Source organism: Bemisia tabaci, chromosome 2, assembly GCF_918797505.1.
Source record: "Bemisia tabaci chromosome 2, PGI_BMITA_v3".
Taxonomy (NCBI): Eukaryota; Metazoa; Arthropoda; class Insecta; order Hemiptera; family Aleyrodidae; genus Bemisia; species Bemisia tabaci.
Genome location: NC_092794.1, coordinates 514,394 through 534,678, shown reverse-complemented (window position 1 = coordinate 534,678; position 20,285 = coordinate 514,394). Strand labels below are relative to the sequence as shown.

General features: G+C 39.2%; 1 protein-coding gene across 4 annotated transcripts in view; it reads right to left on the bottom strand.

Moving 5' to 3' along the window:
* Nucleotides 1-6,238: 6,238 nt before the first annotated feature.
* LOC109031998 (epoxide hydrolase 4) overlaps nt 6,239-20,285 on the bottom strand; it is a 53,003-nt gene continuing 38,956 nt past the window's right edge. For 2 of the 4 annotated variants that reach the window (XM_072296491.1, XM_019043870.2), the window contains 3 exons: nt 15,051-15,205; nt 14,105-14,356; nt 6,239-6,717 (listed from right to left, as the gene is read on the bottom strand). In XM_072296491.1, the coding sequence (XP_072152592.1) occupies nt 6,560-6,717; nt 14,105-14,356; nt 15,051-15,205 (565 nt within the window). In that variant the 3' untranslated portion in view covers nt 6,239-6,559. The remainder of the gene's footprint in view (nt 6,718-14,104; nt 14,357-15,050; nt 15,206-20,285) is intronic. The other 2 variants (XM_019043871.2, XM_019043872.2) reach the window with 2 other exon arrangements.

Here is a 20,285-nt window from a genome sequence, read left to right as displayed (position 1 = left end):
GAACGATTCTAAATGTTACCGAAGATCCACGGAAAAGTTAAAGCAAGAGCGACTATGCGCTACGACGGCGAAATGGTCAGACAGCATGACAGTGAATCTGAGCCTACGAAGAGAAAAAAATTGTTAAGAAAAAGACCCTCGAAAAACCCTTCAAAAACCCGGTAATTTCCACGTGTTTTAGAAACTTCTCCGGACACCCCAGATAGGGTGCTATGACGAGGAAGAATTGCAACCCTATTTGAACTAAAACAAATGCCAGCCAGGTTGGCCTAGTCATGACCGAACTATTCTTAAGGGAGGAAGATTTTACAAAATTCAGAATTGTACAGTGTTTAGCAGAAAGGAACTAATCCACACCAGGTATTGCCAAACTTAACTGCACAGTTTTATTTTTCACAAGAGAACGTTTGAGCGGATTCCTTTGAACATTATGGGGAATTCGCTTCGTACTATGCAGAAAATTCACTGAAATTTGTACAAAAATATACCCAACCGTTTTCAAGTAAAACATTTAACTGCCCAGTTAACCTTGACAATAGCTAATGTGGCTTGGTTTCTTTTTGTTCAACACAGTCCAATTGTAGATATAAAAGCAACGCGCGTCCTGATGAAGTCAAGTCCAAATCCAAAGAAGGGTATTGAGACTTGTAATCAAGCATCAAAACCTCTTAAATAGTCTTTGATCCATGTTAAAATTTAATGCCGAGTTGACTGTATCACCACCGCTGGGGGAGGCAAGTTCCTTGGATAGCTAAAATATCATGTACAACACTTGTCAAGAAATGTAAAGAATACCTATTAAATAAAGTATTACATGGCTGAAAATAGGTATAAATAAAGATAGTATAATAGGTATCCTATAAAGGGTCCTTTTTTAGTTAATAAATACCATAGGTAAAAAATAGGTTAAGTAAAGAAGCCTCAGCGAGTATAGCGATATAGTGTAAGTAGAAGGAGGAACAATGATGAGTAAGCATTGAATGAATCTCTGAGATGTTTGTGTGACAGCTAATCACAAGTCTAAAGAAGATAGGGTCCTTTCCCGCGTGAGCGACTTTCCTGCTTCGGTGCTATCGGAGGATCATAATAATCAAACCACTATTGGTCCTGTTAATTCATACTCTTGGTGAACTAAATTAACATTTGTGCAGCTTGTTGCAGTTATCATTACCCCAGGCCTCTCAAAAAGCCCTCCCTAAATGAGATGTAATGTTCTAGAACCCCGCTTTGTCATGATGGTTTGAATGCTGTCATTTAAAACTATGTTTACAGCCAAGGAAAAATTCTCTCTTTCTTTTAAGTTGTGGACATTCTTTGAAAAATCATCTAAATAGGAGTAGAAGTTATGAACTTGTGAACTGTTAAAAAAAGACAGCAGCGAAACCTGGTGACGAACACAGGAACTACATGTAAGTATTAGATACATACATATGGGATACCATTTTTAGATACAAGTATCTCATACTAGTCCAGTCATTCTAGCCAAAAAAGGGCCTAACCTCGGACAAATTAGCACAAACTTCTCTTGTGTTTTAAAGCGCTCCAAAACATATCTAGAGCCCCCCCCCCCCCCCCCCCAAAAAAGTTTACCATTAGCCCCCCTCGGGAACACAGTCAAAATTGCTTATAACAAAATGGCGGCCGTCTGAAATAACGCATAAATTGATTGTTGACTTCGTCACCGTTTTCCCGATTTTGCGTGATTCTAGTGCATCCAGTGAAAAAATCATTCTTGTCGTTTTTTTAGAGTATAAAATACTGCTTACGAATATATATTAGTTTTTTTAATTTTGACTTGTTGGTGCCGAGCTACGAGGTCAGACACCGAAAATAAAGGCTAGAATTTTCTTGAAATTTCAAGTTTAGTATGTAACTTTTAAGATACAGCTTTGGCAGAATTTTTTCTCTCAAAACTGTTGGTACCAATGGAAAGAGCGTGGAATTTTCTTTTGAAAACACATATTACATCAAAATTTAACTGAAGGTAAAAGACCTCCATAGGGCTTTTATGGAATGGTGTCAAATTTGACATTTTTTACTTTTTGAAAATTTTGGCTGGAATTTCGATCAGTGTGAACCTTTTTCACGAATATTCGACTATTTTTGAAATAAATTTTGTTAGTAATTTGATAGCCATGGTACATAGTAAAGGGAGGAGCACCTTAGAGGGATGGTCGACCGGGGGGGGGGGGGGGGGGGCGGCTTATCTGACCCGTTCACTGTTTAGACTATCGCATGCTAAAGATTCTAAGAAAAAAACTGTAAAACACCTATTTGTCGGCAGATTTTTATGAAATTTGGTGTACCCCGGTATATCGACCTAGGAAATTCGAATTTGACGTTACTTCAAAATTCAAGATGGCGGCAGTAATTTGTTAGATACCTGTTTATCGACTGATTTGCATGAAACTTAGTAAAACCCTGTATTTTGACCTAGAGAATTTGAATTCGATGTCGGTTCAAACCAGAATTGAAATCAAAGATGGCGGGAAGAAGGTGGTGGCCATAATTTTTAAAAATTAAAGATAGCGCCCATAATTTGGAGACTACTTGTTTATCGGCGGATTTTCATGAAACTCAGTATACCCTGGTATTTTGACCTGTTCATTTTGAATTTGATATTAATTGTAGTCAAAATCAAAATTCAAGATGTCGGCAAGAAGATGGCGGAAAAGAGATGGCGGCCTTAATTTGTAACATACCTGTTTATCGACTTATTTTCAAGACACTTAGTATTACCCGGTATTTTTACCAAAGTTTGTCGGTTTCGGTTTGATGACATAAAGTTAATAAGAAAGGGTAAAAAAGTAATTGAGAGGCTTGAAGGAAAAGGCGCATAAGTGCAGTTTTCGAAAAAATCGACATATTAGTGACTTCAACTAAATCTAGGTTTGAAATAAATTCTGGGGAAAATTCACTGATAAAATCCAATTTTTAAGCATCAACATGTGAGTTGGAACTTTCTCTCCACCATGAGGCTTCATATAATTTAGAAACTTTTAACACGTTTTTGTCGAAATAGCGAAAACTGCACTTATGCGCCTTGTCCTCCAAGCCCCCCCCCCCCCCCCCCCCATTGAGGATATAAATATGAAAATGCAATTTTTTCAGTGACGTCGAATATTCAATTGACACAAATTGAGAAATATAAAGGTGAGTAATGAAATAAAATATCAACTAAAATTTTATTTGGTCTATGACAAGCTAAAGAATATTTGATTGTAAAAATTGTCGGGTATTCGGTTGACAAAAGATGCCGAGGGTAATTGAAGGTTCGTGTTTTTATTATTTTTCTTATTATTTACTTACATTCCTAATTTCTTTACTTGATTAATTTATTAACTCCAACTTTTTGTATAATATGCATTTTAATTTTTTTGTCTCTAAAATACTTGTATTCAATATCCGACTCATCGCCGCTAAAGGAAGCTGCTTCCTCGGTATTTTGGCATCCTACCTCACGACAATTTTCGCAGAGATTTGAGCATAATGAGCCCATTTTCTTGCAGCTGCACCTCAATGTATCACATCCTTTTGCGCACTTGCAGCGGATAATGGTCATTAACGATGGAGGTGCAAGCGGCAGATCCATTAACTTGGGAAAATAAAAATTATTTCTTTGGATCCAGCCCCAAGCTAAGGGATCCATATGGGGTCAGTATGCAGCCATGTTTGGATCTGATCATAACTTCGCAATGCATGATATTTCACCGCAGACGATGTGGGCAGTAACTGTTCTGGCTTAACAAATGTAGAGGTAGATTCAATACTTTAACTTTACTCACCCGTTGAAGATTGAGTTCGATTACTTTCTCGTAGCGATCGAAAAGCAGACGACAGGAGGTAGGTCGGTAAACTTTCAATTAATGAACTTTTCATTCAAAAGAAAAGCCGGGCATAAAGTCACACGAGCCTGTGTTATGTCACCTAAAGCACAGGTGCTACCCGTCTCCCCTGTTGACATCCCCTTCCCGCGTTGACACCTGTACTCGCGTTTTAATCCTTATTTGCGCTTACGCTAGAGTTGACCGCCCAAAGGTTCCAAACTTTCAATGTTGTATTGAATTTATTATAATTATTAGTTTTAGTATTGATTCCTCCAACGCAAAAAGACCCGCTCCCCGAGCTGCCTTCATTATACAGCCCAATCCAATAAAGGGATGGTGCTTTGCATAGAAAATCAACTTTCTGTAAATATTGCCATTTTTGACAATTTTAAATAAAGCCGTGTCAAACACAAGAAATATCGAAATTTTTGAAACAAGGTACCTAGTCTTATTGTAAATTTTATGTACTTTCACGTGGTCACAGTGGTTTTTTGATCAAATCCTTCTAAAATGCTTAAAAATTAGGAAAATGGAGCTAAAAATGGACTTTTTTCAGAAAAGCGTCAGTTTTGAGCCCAGAAGAACTTATCCTACCGGCAAATATAATTACTTAAAAGAGTGTTGAACACACTTTTCTAGATTGAAATTTGACGTACTTTTCAGTTACATCATTCATTTTAACTTTAAAGCTCATTTTAAAGCGATAAATCTCAAAAATAACTAAAAAATTAAATTTCATCCATTTCTTTAAAACTTTTTTTAAACCAAAATTCAGTGCTAGGACCCCTCAAAAAGACTTTACGGCCAACTTCAATAGCCCTGTGTATAGCCCTTTTTTTCTTAAACTCCTTTTAACACGTACAAAATAAGAAAAACCGTGGGAAAATTTTTTTCGGGCAAATTGCAATTTTTTTCAACATTGCCTCCGCATTTTCACGAGAGACGCCAAAATACAAATAAAGGTACATTTCTTACATAAAATTTTATCAGCTTTTTGATGATTACCATGGTTTGATGAAAAAAATTGTTTGCAGCCATGAAAAACCACAAAAACCCGAGAAAAAGCCTTGTTATTGAATAATTTGTAAATTTTCACTGTCTTAAAAATTGGCTTCTAAGTACACTTAAATACCTTCAAAAATTTATTCATTGACATTTTTTTAACTTTCATGTGCTATTACATTGGTACCATAAAGTTTACTTCAAACAAAAATTACTAAACATAAAAATTTTGAGTATATGTTAAGAAAGTGGTTCGTAACCGAGCAGCCGGGTTTTCCAATGGACAACTTTAACGCCACACCTAACCCTCTTTAAAAAATTCAAAACAGTAATTGCAGGTATCCAATTTGTTGGAAATTTTATGCTCTAAACGATGATTACCATCGTTGAATCGTATCCTCAGTTTTCAGCTGTCAAAAAGCCGAAAATCGTTGAAATTCTGAAATTTCTAGAGAAATCAGTTTTTAGCGTAATTCCCTTAAATACGCTTTTCAGGTACATGTTGTAAAATTTAAATGAAAACCAGGGTGTTATCATTACCTTTCTACAAAGTATATATAAGTTCTACTTTTGTCGAAAAATAATCGATCAAAAGCGCTGGAAACGGAAAAAAACAGCTGAATTTGTTGTTGAATAATGACTTCATGCTTTTGAATGATTCGTCTCAAAATGAGGTCATAATAGATGAAAAGGTAAAATGAATAGGTACACTTACGTAAAATTTAGCGTGCTTTTCAGTGGTGTCGTTGTTTTTAACCTTTAATTAATTATTTTGACCTAAAATTGGTCAAGAACGCGAAAAATCGTGAATTTTCAGCAGACTTTGCCAGTTGTTGTTTTCAAATAGTAAAATTCGGAAAGAAAAAAATAATAAAAGCCTAAATTTTGTATATGATTCTCAATCAAAATTTTATGATCTTTCAATCTGATCTCTTGCAATTTTATGGTTTGACGCATTATTTTTGAGTTATAAAGGTAAAACCGTATGTACGTCCTCTTTGAAAATCGTCGTAAGCCGCCATTTTGAAAAACTGCGATTTGACCACTTTCCCGGTGGAATTTTCTGGTTAACTTTTTTTTCTGTCTTATTGAGTACCTGGAGACCCTATATACCAAAGGAAAAGTTTGTGCTAATTTGTCCGAGGTAAAAAGCTAGAATGACTGGACTAATAACTAGAATGACTGGACTAATACTGTATAAAATAGATAGTAAATATGTATTAAATATGGTATCCACTTCAAAAATATCTGATACTGGTATTTTGGCTAGAGTGCTCGTCACATTACTGTGGCGGAAATATCATGCAAATGTACTTCTCACAATACTGAGGAACAGTTTTTATGCTTTTATTTTAAAGGGATCCCCCTTAAGTGTTAGTTGTTGCTTGTTTCAAAAAATAAATAACTCATTTATTCAGAGACCAAGATGATTTTAATAGGAAAACATGAAACAAAAAAGAGCAAAGACAAGAACAAACAAAATAGGAATACATAAATAGAAAAGGTAACTCAAAATGACGCACAAAGGAAAAATAAATTACTTTAAATTATTTCTTTAAAAAGTAGAGGCAAAGTTTTAAGAACACTCGATTGAATAGGGTATTAAAAGGTGATGTACTTAATTATTAATGGATATCACAATTGAGTTTCAGCTATAAATGGCTTCAGTCTTGAAATTTTTGGAATTAAACTACCATAGTACAGGAAAAAAGATCAAGAAGTTGGTAGGCTCAAGATTTAAGAGCAGATATTAATGAGGTAGGCGCTTGCCCGAATGATAAAGCTTTTCCAAAGACCTGGTTACTATACGTTTTGGCAGACATGACTGTGCCATAGAGCCGGTTGACCAACCCAGAGGGTGATTTACCTGGAGTCACTGCTACATCACCTGAAAGTTAAGTTTCAGTACTCAATCAAATTTTTGATAGCAATAATGGGGGTTGCAACAAAGTTAAGGAATCTTCAATAAACCTACTTCAAAAACACAACAAATAGCCAGCGTTAAGTTAGAGAGAGGTTGTTCCATCTGTCATTGAAACTGGACCCAGAATAAAATCTCCTCATCTTTTCAGGTATTGAAGGGCATGATCTGAGACACCCAAAAAAGTGTTGAATTTTTTCGAATTCCCCCTGCCATTTCCCTCCTTTCCCTTGCCATTAGTTGCCATTTAATGTAATTTTCAGCGGAACTAGTCGGGAGCCCCAAAAATTTTTCCAATCTTAGAAGGTACTGATGCATTTTTTCAAGGCATCCATCACTCTTACCGTAAAATTTCTCTCTGAAACAATCATCAATTAAGAAATCCCCAATTCATGCAGAATCTCCATTCCATCATTGAAACCTTTTTTCTGCATACTAAAAATCATTTTTTTCCTTTTAGCCTTACGGCTTTTATGACATAAAGTCTTGAAAACAAGAGGTGCATTTACCTTAAGAAGTTTATTTTATCTTAAATTAGCAAAAATTAGGAAACTTTTTGAGCTTTTTCAATAATTCTCGAGTTATATTATCCAGTGAATAAATTAGAGTAGTAAGCTCTTTTTGTGAGTTACCATGAAGAGATTGTTCCATCTGCCATTGAAACTGGGCCCAGGGTGAAATCTCATTTTTATTTCAAGTGTGGTTTTTCAGGCACGAACTGACACACCCAAAAATGGTTGAATTTTTTTCAAATTCCCCTGGGGGGAGGATGGGACATACGAAAAACGGTTTTTTGCTAATAACTGAAGAAACGGTTTGAATTTTTTTTAAATGAAGGGTCATTAAAAGAGCTTTCTTTTGGTATATAATGTTTGACAGTTTGGTCAATTTTAGACCAATTTATAGCCAGTAAATTTTCCGTGAGTCCTAAAATCGGATTTTTGTAGTGTAAAACAGTTCAGATCGTATGCAGATGAGCAGAAAACTGTCCAGTGTACAGTCACAGTGGTCTTGAAGCCGAGAAAAATGTACCCAGAAACGGTTTGTAAGGGGTGAATCTACGATACGTGTGAACTTAAAATCACGAATAATCAAAATCCTGGCTGATCCTATTATCGAAATATCGTAATTTGAAATTTTTATAGTAAATGCAAGTTTTCTATTGTTTCTGATCGAATTCCACCGCGTTTAGTACAACTGTTCATTAGGGTGGATCGAATTTTTCGACTTTGAGAGAGGAAACGCGTATCTTCGAAAAAAAGTTGTCAAATGGGCCCCATATGAAGTACCCAAAATTTCGCCGCATAAAATTGACCCCCTAATGCTGCATGAAGGCCTAAAAGGCCTAAATTTTTAATAATTATATCAAAGGTTCAAACACATGTTTCCTTACAGATTTTGTCAAATTGTTGACCTAAAGGTAGTAAATTTCGTCCGTGTTGACGTATCGTGCACGAGTAAAGCACAATTGGCCTGTTTTCACCCGATAAATAGGCGGTAGCGCCCTCCAGAATGGCCTATCTACAGTAATGTCGTAAAATGAGGTGTGACAGATTTTGCCGAATTACGACCACAAGGGCCGAAATTTCGTGCGTTTTGGCGTATTTCTAACCGTTCACCCACAAACATGCGGAGAGGGCGTTCGAGCGATGCACCGCGCAGATCGTCGCGCTGCGTCCACGTGGTGCCCGCTTTGACCGTTTGGGACCGGCCGGTCGGTCCAGGGAAACCCGACGCGACGCGCGGCGGCAAGGTGCCGGCACCGGTCGATGTCTATGCAGCCGTAATCTTATTGGCAAATCCCGTGTTTGGGAAATTTCAGCTATGGGGAATCTTTGAAAGTTAGATAAGATGAGTGACGATCCACGACCCTCTGAGTTGTACTAGTGCTGACCTACTGTGATCAGTTGTCGCTCAAGTTTCTTATCGTTACGATCTCGCTCCTGTGACTCGAAGTGAAGTGACTTGTATCTCGATCTTTCTATCTCTCCAAAACAGCTCTTTTCAGTGCTTAATTATCGCGGACGGAATGGCGAAGAATACGCCCCAAAGCAAAATTAAGAGGAACTGTTTTACCAGCCTATACGGAAGTAATAAAATATTATTTTTACACTCGTGAAGTATTACGATCGGAAAACGGTGGACTTGAACCAACAGTGCATAAAGTGGTTGACCGTGTTGTGGAAAAAGTTCGTGAAAGGTTCCGAGCATCAATCCCGACTTATTCGCTAAGCTACGCAACTACGGGCAAATATCAACAAGTTTGTTCGCCACTTTCCTAAAGTCTTCAATTTTTTTTACTTCAGGTTTATTTTTATTTTCTTTATTGAAGCATTAAACAATTTTTACGTATCTCGCGTCGTAGCACTAAGTAGCCCTAATTTTGCGAACAAGCCGGGATTGACGCTCGGCCGAAAATTGGTTGCGACGAACTTTGGGGCGTATTTTTCGCCATTCCGTTCGCGATAATTAAGCACTGAAAAGAGCTGTTTTGGAGAGACAGAAAGATCGAGATACAAGTCACTTCACTTCGAGTCGCAGGAGCGAGATCGTAACGATAAGAAACTTGAGCGACAACTGATCACAGTAGGTCAGCACTAGTACAACTCAGAGGGTCGTGGATCGTCACTCATCTTATCTAACTTTCAAAGATTCCTCATAGCTGAAATTTCCCGAACACGGGATTTGCCAATGAGATTACAGCTGCATAGACACCGACCGGTGCCGGCACCTTGCCGCCGCGCGTCGCGCCGGGTTTCCCTGGACCGACCGGCCGGCCCCAAACGGTCAAAGCGGGCACCACGTGGACGCAGCGCGACGATCCGCGCGGTGCATCGCTCGAACGCCCTCTCCGCATGTTTGTGGGTGAACGGTTAGAAATACGCCAAAACGTACGAAATTTCGGCCCTTGTGGTCGTAATTCGGCAAAATCTGTCACACTTATTTTTACGACATTACTGTAAATGGGCCATTCTGGAGGACGCTACCGCCTATTTATCGGGTGAAAACAGGCCAATTGTGCTTTACTCGTGCACGATACGTCAACACGGACGAAATTTACTTCCTTTAGATCAGCAATTTGACATAATCTGTACGGAAACATGTGTTTGAACCTTTAATATAATATATTAAAAATTTAGTCCTTCATGCGGCACTAGGGGGTCAATTTTATGCGGCGAAATTTTGGGTACTTCATATGGGGCCCATTTGACAACTTTTTTTCGAAGATACGCGTTTCTCCTCTCAAAGTCGAACAATGCGATCCACCCTACTGTTCATCTGGAACATGGTGATCTAAAGGTGAAAATATTAAAATATACGCGGTTTAGATATCCAGGAAGAGGATACATGTTGGAAATTCCGAATTTCCTGGAACGCAACCTCCCCCCCCCCCCTCCCACCCATTTCAGCCGAAGGCAGCCAAAATTGCCACCGCGAGGGTGAACAAATCATCACCATGAAACAACGCCGAGTGAGGTATCGATTTCAATGTTTCTTTGGTCGCAGAATCCGAATTTCAAGTCAAAAACCGACATTTAATGCGAAGAATGTTCCAAATCCAAAATGGTAAATGAAAATCATGCTCAAGTAGGTAACACACGCTCTGTATGAATCTCTACGGGTGGCAGGTGAGGTGTCGCGTGATCCAGGAATGAGATCTTCCATTTCATGCAGATCCCCATGATCAAATATTGACGTTTCGACTACTTTATGCAAAAGAGGTCTATCTGCAATTGAAATTTTGAGCACATAACTTCGTTCGTGTAAATGGGCCCATTCTATAGAATGGATTTCCTTAGAGATATCGACATTCTTTTTTTCTCATCGCCAGTCACATAATTTTGCTTAGGATTATATCAAGTTTGAAGTCCTGAAAACTCTTGGTTAACCTATGGAGTGTATGGGTGATTTCACGATAAAAGGAATGGTCGGGTCACCCTGGGTTATAAATGACACAGCGCAAAACGATTGAAAACCAAGTTGATAAATCAATAGAAATGATATCCTTGAACTTATCCATACTAAAAAGTATGATAAATTATGATTGTATTTAATAATATGTGACTTTAAAGGCCGAAAATATCCGGTCGGTTACGCGTCGCCAACCCTGATTTTGAAGCAAAAAAAGCAATTCGCGGTGATAAATCAGTACTGATCATGGATTCTTCGGCAATATTTGCCGCAAGGAGACTCTTATGTTCAAGAAAATTGTCCTTTTGAACTTACATGTTTATTTTTAAGCAAGAAAAGTCATCAGAAAGAATGTCGCCACAATCGGCAACGTATTTTCGCAGTTGTATTAAGTGCAGTATTTATCTCGCCAGATGGAACCAGGAGTTTCAAAACTGTCATCAAATTAATCGCTGGAGTCTTCTCGACCAAACCTTACTAATAAGTTGGCTTTTTCTACCATGAAAACTTTAATTTTTATGAAAACCGGTGATTTTTAGGTCGGCAGCACTAATCACACACTAGGTACACAAAATCCTCAATTTAAAATTATTGAACTAACAGGATGTCCCCAAAGTTTAGAAAACTTTTAAGGCAGCATTAATACCACCTCATATCTCAAGAATTGATTGCCAAGTTTCATTTTTTGTATCATCTTTTATTTCACATTTTCAAGTGTCAGTTACGTAACTGACACAATTAGGCAGTGCTGCTGTGTTTGCGTGAACCTCCGGTAGTCCCGCGGGAGGAGCTGACACCTGTGATTCAATGGCTTGTTTGTCAATCACTATCACTTTGTACTGAATCAAATAGTTCGTGCCAAAGCTGAAAAAAGGTAGTTTAATACAGCACAATCTCTCTATAGCGGCCATCTTTAAAATGGAAATTTCTCTGTAGCGGCGAAATAGGCCGGTTTCTTGAACTTCCTATGTTAAATACCTGTATCTTCCGTTCTGTATAGCGGCAGTGACTTTCTCTACAGCGGCGGTCTGGCAGCGGAGATCATACCGACCGGAGGCCTCGGAGTCTCGGGCGGGTCAAAGTGCAGTTTTGCGTTACTCGTATGCTTGCTTGAAAGAGCATGGCTGTGCATTACCTCGACCACAATTGCCAATGCTTACAAACATGCAGGACTAATGAAGTCGAGGATGTTCATTTCCGTACTGGCAAGAAGCAAACGAAGATCACTTACATCGAGTGCGTGAGGTACGTCTCTTAATTCTTCATTATTGCCCCCCCCCCCCCCTCCACGTGTTCGTGCAATTTGATTTTCTGTTGCTTTTCTGTCTGTTCGGGTCATACTTTCACCATAGCGGATCCCTCTCTATGGCGGCAAAGGTGGTCGGTCCCTTGAGAATCCACTACAGAGAGATTGTACCTTTAAAATGAAGTAATGAAATTTGTATAAAATTGGTGGACTTTAATTTTTACGGTGTTGGGCATATTAGCTTTTCCTGTTATCGGCAAAATGCCCCCCCCCCCCCTCGTGGATTTTGACCAATTTTCATTATATTATTCCTTACTATAGGATATGCCTTTTTCCAAAGTTTCGAAAAAAATTTCGATCCGCGTAGCAGCGTTGCCGAGTTGAAAACCATCGAGTTCCATTTCTTTCGAACATAAAAAGCTATTTAGGTGCGGTTTGCGCTAAAATTCTCCAAAAATTGGATTCTTTTGAAATATGCATCCAATTTGATCCTTGAGGTAATTTAAGGTTGCAATGATGCCATTTTTCACACTTTCTTAAGGGCCAAATTTTTTTCAACCCTAGTACATTGTCAAATGCCGGATTCTCGATTCGAACACAAAGCTGTTCATTTTATTTGTCGTACTTTTCCGTACATTTTGATATATTATACCTCCCAAGGAACCGATTGGTACGTGAGATATGAGCTGTCGAAGTTTATGCTCAGCGCACGCCAATCGGATGCTGGGTGCTCAGAGTCGTCTGCACACCCCCTCCCTTGCCACCGACAGGCTTTACAAGATGATTCTGAAGGATTTTTTCGCGTGCTTTCCATTTCTGGCCTTTTAAAAGGCCTCGGATGAATTTTTAAGGGCCTCCCAGACCATGCTTGCCATTTTTCACCCATTTAGAGGGTTTTTTTCAATTCTACTTAAGTAAAACTTAATTTAGACTGCAAACTGTGTATGTTTTTGAAGGGAACATAATGTAATGAATAAAAGTAAGAGTGTACCTTTTTCCTAAGATGCCAAATTTTCGAGAAAATCGTCCTAAAATGCCGAAAATTGGATTAATTATGACGTCAAAGGTTCTAGGAAGTGAATAATGGCTTTCATGTGGAAAATATGAATTTTAAATTTTGTTTTATGACAAATAACAAATATAACATGGAAAATACGATAAATACGATTAAAAATTGAGATATTACTGATTTCAGGATAAACTAGTCTTAATGCATATTCTGAAAAAATTTCGCCCCCAAATTCCAATTTTTAAGAATTAAACAGTCAGTTTAAACTTTCTTTCTTCCATGAGGATCCATGTAATTTCGAAACTTCAATCTGTATTTCTTGAAATAACAAAAACTGCACTCGGGCCTTCCTCTCCGAGCCCCTCAGTAATTGTTCTTCAAGTCAACCGAGAATCTTCTTTACATATACGTGGGGCTTTCATTCCTCTTGGCTGTTTTTTAGGATACACAAAATTTGCAGCCATTCTACAATTAAACGAAATTGAAAATGGAGCCATTAAGAAACTGATGCTGAAAATACACCACCAGGGGTTATTTTGTCGGTTCCTCAAAAATATAAAGGAAAATCTGAGGAAAAGATCTTCATCATCGCGATTTGGAGCACTGCTATATTGGTAGCAGACTTTATTTTCAAAGAAGTGCAAAACCTGCCCCAAAGGTACATATCCAGACCAGAATGAATGATAAAAAAAAATGCAAAATGTGTTATTCCGAGATGAGCAAAAGAAGCGCTCAATACGCCATAACTTTTATAATTATTGCGTTAAATTTTTTTAATTTAAACTGATGTCCTAGTCATCGAGGGGAAAACTTTTTGGAGGATCGCAACTCATGGTCACAGGGGCATAGAATAATAGCTACCAGAGGAACTGCAGTCAATCATTTTTGCTCCAATTCTTGAAATCCATATGACCCCCGCTTGGCCTGCCGTTACAAATTTCTTAGGGAATCTCGCCCAAGTCGGCTTCAAAGAAGTGACCATACGCGATCTTACAGGAGAAGTTGCCAGTAACCTTTCAGGTTGCTATTAATCTACGACGAGAGAAACCAGGGAGGTAAGAACACTCTCCCCCCCCATATCAGCATTTTCAGATGGGGATCCCCCTTTGCCCACTTGTGACACATCGTTGGATGGCGCATAGAGCATTTCTTTGGCCAATCCTGGTATATGAAAATGCGTTGCTTACCAAGAAGGAACTTGGCCAGGGCTTGATTCACTGTTTCTGGGTGCTCTTGATGAGGAAAGTGGCCAGAGTTTTCAATGACTTTCAGGAAGTATTTTTCAGTGTACTCAGTTGACTTGATGATGCTTTCTAGCTCGATACAGTTGTCTTTGTTACCTACAATGAGCAAACAAGGGACCTCAATCATCCCACTCTTATTGCTTACTTGACAGAATGGCAAATTTCGAAAGTAATTTATTGGGCCAGTCCAGTCTTCTGAAAAATTAAAACATTCCAACAATAGCAGGTGATCATTCACAGATAAAGAAACAACCTTGTCCTACCAAATTATGTATTTCGATCAAACTATACCTGGCGTAAGTTGATCAAATTACTCACAGAATGTAATGATCAAATCAATGCTGTGTAGATTTTTGCGTATTTTTCTCTATTTACCATTACTGCTATTTCATCAGTTGCATAAGTATGGATACATTGTCCTTTTTGCTCATTGCTTTAAACATACACTATTCTTGAAGAGCTGGATAGATAACCTTGATTGGACGATTGAGTTGATTGTTGTTAATGTTTATACAACGATCATTCCGGATTGTTTTTCTCCACCTCATGCAACATTCCCTTTGTTTCCCCTTCTGGTCTCAAGTTGCAAATACAAAATTGTAGGAATTTTTAAATACAAAAATGTCTATGTCATATTCTGTCTCTAATAAAAGCGTAACGTGCAACACCTATCGCAGGGCGAGCCAGCTACCCGTTTCTTTGTGTCATCCCTCCTAGCACCTGCACCAATTCAGAATCAGTGTTATTCAGATCAAATCGATATGTATGGAGCGAAGAGAAAATTTCTGAGTTTATTAAAGCATTTGATTAATATGATACCCTCACAAGACAGATACTATTATACTTCAGCAAGATACGGTTTCACGTATATTTAATGAGAAGTTCTCACCAACAGTGGAGAAGGTGTATTTGTAGGCGTCCATAAAAGAATCAATTTTTCCTCCACCAGAGATAAGATGCTGATGACACTTATCGATGATGCGTACGTCCTCTTGGAGGGCTTCCAACTCTGGGAGAAGTGGAATTTGACTGAAGTAAATCCACCTACAATAAAGAAAGAAGAAGAAAAAATAGCTACGTACATGCGACACTCTAGACGAGTAAGTAGAATACATATCAGGGAATTCGTCAATTCCGTTTCTGATGGATAATTTGTAAACTAGCCCCTAACTGATGGTGGTGAGGATCAAACTTCAAACTAGCCTCCAAATGATAACAAGTGATATAATCTGAAGTGTTATAAATAATGACTTGAAAATTATTACATTTCTTCCTCTTCCTTGTAATTTAGTTTAGAAGATAATAATTTGGAAACTCATCTGTGCCCTGTGCAACGATCATGTGACAATTGATTGTTCATCAATACAAAAGCGGTTTTCCAGCTTAAACTTCAGCAAAGTTTTGGCTTATTGAATTTTGGAGTCACCTGTGCAAATTGTACATACAGGGTGGGACAAAAGTCTGGAAATAGCTGCATATTTTTTGAACGGCTGGAGTTGGAGAAACGAGCTTTGTGGTAAATTCCTAAACCAAAAGAAACTATCTTTTGAGGGGGTCAAAATTTTGGGGAGAACAAAAGGGACCCCCCCAGCCCCCCTATATTTTTCTTTTTTAAATGGCAACCCCCATTTTGTGACACGTCATCCAAAAGGGCACAAAAAAAGAAAACTTTTGGCGCAAACCGGAAGTCTCTGCCTATCATTGAAACAAAATGGCAGTCTAAAACCGGTCGAAAATTGGTATTCCGACTTGTATCAAAGATTCGACTTGGAATTTAGTAACCGGGGGTTTTTTGGGTCGGGAAAAACGAATTTGGCATTAGATTTTCAGAATCATTGCTTCATTTCAAAATGACGGCCTAAAACTGGTCGAAACCCGGTTTTTCGGCTGTTAATCAATGGAGTCGCTCAAAAAATGAAATCAGGGCAGTTTCTTGGTTCGGGGAAAATGGATACGGTCATTTGATTCCCGAAACGTCCACGATTGAAAGGTTTAACTTGCTTTTGCCCCTCTTCCACATGTGTCCATTATCAATTACGAACCAAAAAACCGGGTTCCGACCGGTTTTAGGCCGCCATTTTGAGATGAAGCAAAGATTTTGAAAATTAAAGGTCAAATTCGTTTTTCCTGACCCAAAAAACCCCCGTAGACCAAATTCCAAGTCGAATCTTTGATACAAGTCGGAATACCGATTTTCGACCGGTTTTAGGCTGCCATTTTGTTTCAATGATACGTAGAGACTTCCGGTTTGCGCCAAAAGTTTTCTTTTTTTATGCCCTTTTGAATGACGTGTCACAAGATAGGGGTTGCCATTTGGAGAAAAAAAAGTTCGAGGGGTTCCTTTTGTTCCCCCCCCAAAATTTTGACCCCCTCAAAAAATAGTTTCTTATGGTTTAGGAACTTACCACAAAGCTCGTTTCTCTAACTCCAGCCGTTCAAAAAATATCCAGCCGTCTCTAGACTTTTGCCGCACCCTGTATACCTAGATATCCATTTGTTAATGAGTTATGAGACAAAGTCTTACATTGGATTTAACCAGATTTTTTTCGGGGGTTGAGTTTTGGGAAAATATGCCCCTCGATCAGAGTTGCTAAAAGAAAGGACCCTACAACAAAACGGCCAAATCGGCCTAAACACGGAATCCTACGATTTTCTTAGGGATGAAAGAGGGTCTTCCCGGACACACAAAACTGGTCATATTTTTTGCCTAACCCCCAGGGAAAAGGGGGGGATGGGGGTTCAAAGTCAAAAACTTTAAAGTAGCATTACTTCTCAACGGTTTGTTGTAGAAAGATGATCTTGGTGTCATAATTTCCAGAAAAATGAGAGCTTTCAGAATATATGTATGAAATTAATAAAATTTTAGATTTTGACCCACTTTTGGGGGAATTATACAAGGTCATCCCCCTTTCGTAAATTTTCGTTTTTCGATATTTTCGGTCATTCGGTTCGCACGGAGCAAAACAAAAACAACCTTAAATGAAAGTAGAGGACATAAGGTTTAAAACAAGCCCAAGTTCATCTTGGGGAAACGATTAGAAGCGGAGTTATGAGTCTTCAAAGTTGACGCGGCGCGCGGGAACCTTGTATGTTCCGAGTCTCAAGGTCACCTGCGCCCCCTGGATTGCCTGCAGGTTGTAAGTTTTTGTGTTTTTATGCTTCTGTAGGTCGTTTTTAATGTACATCATTCAATGAAGATGGTATAATCTGAATTTTTTAATTTTACACAATAGGCCTTCGGTGAGGTACACTACATTAACGTTAAAAATTTTTAACTGCGTTTCAAATTGCCCTCTCAAGAATAACGGAGACTTGTTTTGAAGCTCAAAGCTCGTCTGCTTCTACGAGAAACTATTTGGCTTTACCAAGTGAGTTTCGTCAAGCGCTGTAGCTTATAGCTCAATTTAATAAAAAAATTTAAAATTAGGGGTACCCCAAAATTTGGCATCAATGGGTTATAATTTCTAAATGGTTCTGTATGGAGCATATGTATATTTGAACTGAGGGTCCATGGTTTCTTCTAAATTATAAGAGCAGAATCGTCATCGTCAGCAAATGTTTAATGAGGTATGATGGACATCATGGTTGACACTCTAAGCCCCCTCTCGCTCGACCCGTAAAATTAAAAATTTCCGATTATTCTCTCTTCATTGAATGATTTACATTAAAAACAACCTACAGAAGCATAAAAACACGAAAACTTGCAACCTGCAGGCAATCCAGGGGGCGCAGGTGACCTTGAGACTCGGAACATACAAGGTTCCCGCGCGCCGCGTCAACTTTGAAGACTCATAACTCCGCTTCTAATCGTTTCCCCAAGATGAACTTGGGCTTGTTTTAAACCTTATGTCCTCTACTTTTATTTAAGGTTGTTTTTGTTTTGCTCCGTGCGAACCGAACGACCGAAAATATCGAAAAACGAAAATTTACGAAAGGGGGATGACCTTGTATAATTCCCCCAAAAGTGGGTCAAAATCTAAAATTTTATTAATTTCATACATATATTCTGAAAGCTCTCATTTTTCTGAAAATTATGACACCAAGATCATCTTTCTACAACAAACCGTTGAGAAGTAATGCTACTTTAAAGTTTTTGACTTTGACCCCCCATCCCCCCCTTTTCCCTGGGGGTTAGGCAAAAATATGACCAGTTTTGAGTGTCCGGGAAGACCCTCTTTCATCCCTGAGAAAATCGTAGGATTCCGTGTTTAGGCCGATTTGGCCGTTTTGTTGTAGGGTCCTTTCATCGAATAAAATTTCGTGAAATTTCTTTTTTCCCCCATGAAAGAGGTTGTTCCAAAAACGCCGATTTTGGCCCCCCCCCCTGGATTTGGCCCAAACTTTGCTCAGATGTTGTACTAAGTGTCCCCAATGCTTGAGCAAAATTTCAGCCCCCTCGGATAATTAGGGGGGAGGGGGCAGGGGGGCAAAGTTGCAATTTTTTCAAAACTTTAAAAATCGATGTCTCGCGAACGGTTTGAGTGTAAGTGTTGCGGTTTGCGCTAAAAAACGTTAACAAATATTCTCTACACGAATATTGATGCTGTTTGCATGGTCGCGTAATTTATCGTAGTTATAAATCGATTTTTTCGATTTTGAAGGTTCGACTTTTTTTCGTTTTTCGTCCCTCCTCTCCAGGCGATCGTTGCTATGTGAATAAAAACCAGTTGAGGTGATTTTCCATGAAATTCTGCATCTACCACACTTTGTTTGACCTTGGGGAAACGATTCATTCTTGAGTTATAGCGATTTTTCTGCGCGTTCCCGGTTACGCGCGGGCGGCATATCGGCGGCGCTCCATCCCCCCTGGGCGAGGCAGAGGTTGTTTCACTGCTAGGGCCTTATATTCATGCTGTAGGCTGTAATTATTGATATTTTCTCCTTCCCCCACCCTTCCCCTCCTACAAATATGTTTTTTATACTTCGTTATACAGGGTGTCCCGGACCACCCGTGCCAGGTCTTTTTCTCGGTTGGTTTAGGTAGTACGAAGTGGGGGACCGCGGGGTTAAACAGGGAATTGACCCCAAGGTATCCGAATTTCATGGTCCCGAAACTCTCCATGCCGCCCTTGGGGAGTAAAGAGGGGGTCACGATCCCTAAAGTCGGGAGACATTGTGCCTCCCTCTTTTACCCCCCAAGGGAGGGTAGGGGGGCTTCGGGACCATGAAATTCGGATACCTTGGGGTCAATTCCCTGTTTAACCCCGCGGTCCCCCACTTCGTACTACCTAAACCAACCGAGAAAAAGACCTGGTACGGGTGGTCCGGGACACCCTGTATAACGAGGTATAAAAAACATATTTGAAGGAGGGGAAGGGTGGGGGAAGGAGAAAATATCAATAATTACAGCCTACAGCATGAATATAAGGCCCTAGCAGTGATACAACCTCTGCCTCGCCCAGGGGGGATGGAGCGCCGCCGATATGCCGCCCGCGCGTAACCGGGAACGCGCAGAAAAATCGCTATAACTCAAGAATGAATCGTTTCCCCAAGGTCAAACAAAGTGTGGTAGATGCAGAATTTCATGGAAAATCACCTCAACTGGTTTTTATTCACATAGCAACGATCGCCTGGAGAGGAGGGACGAAAAACGAAAAAAAGTCGAACCTTCAAAATCGAAAAAATCGATTTATAACTACGATAAATTACGCGACCATGCAAACAGCATCAATATTCGTGTAGAGAATATTTGTTAACGTTTTTTAGCGCAAACCGCAACACTTACACTCAAACCGTTCGCGAGACATCGATTTTTAAAGTTTTGAAAAAATTGCAACTTTGCCCCCTGCCCCCTCCCCCCTAATTATCCGAGGGGGCTGAAATTTTGCTCAAGCATTGGGGACACTTAGTACAACATTTGAGCAAAGTTTGGGCCAAATCCAGGGGGGGGGGGGGGCAAAATCGGCGTTTTTGGAACAACCTCTTTCTTTCGACCGACAAAATGTCAAAAATGCTTGTTTTTTCTAACAGAATTTGTTGGCGCGTATACGTAGTATACCGCCTTTGCGATCGTTTCGACCCTCCACTCGATACAATAACCGAGTCCCTTAGTTCCTTACCGGAAAGTGACTGCCGCGAACTTCTGAGATTTTCCAAAGCGTATAAAAAGTTTACTAATCCAGCA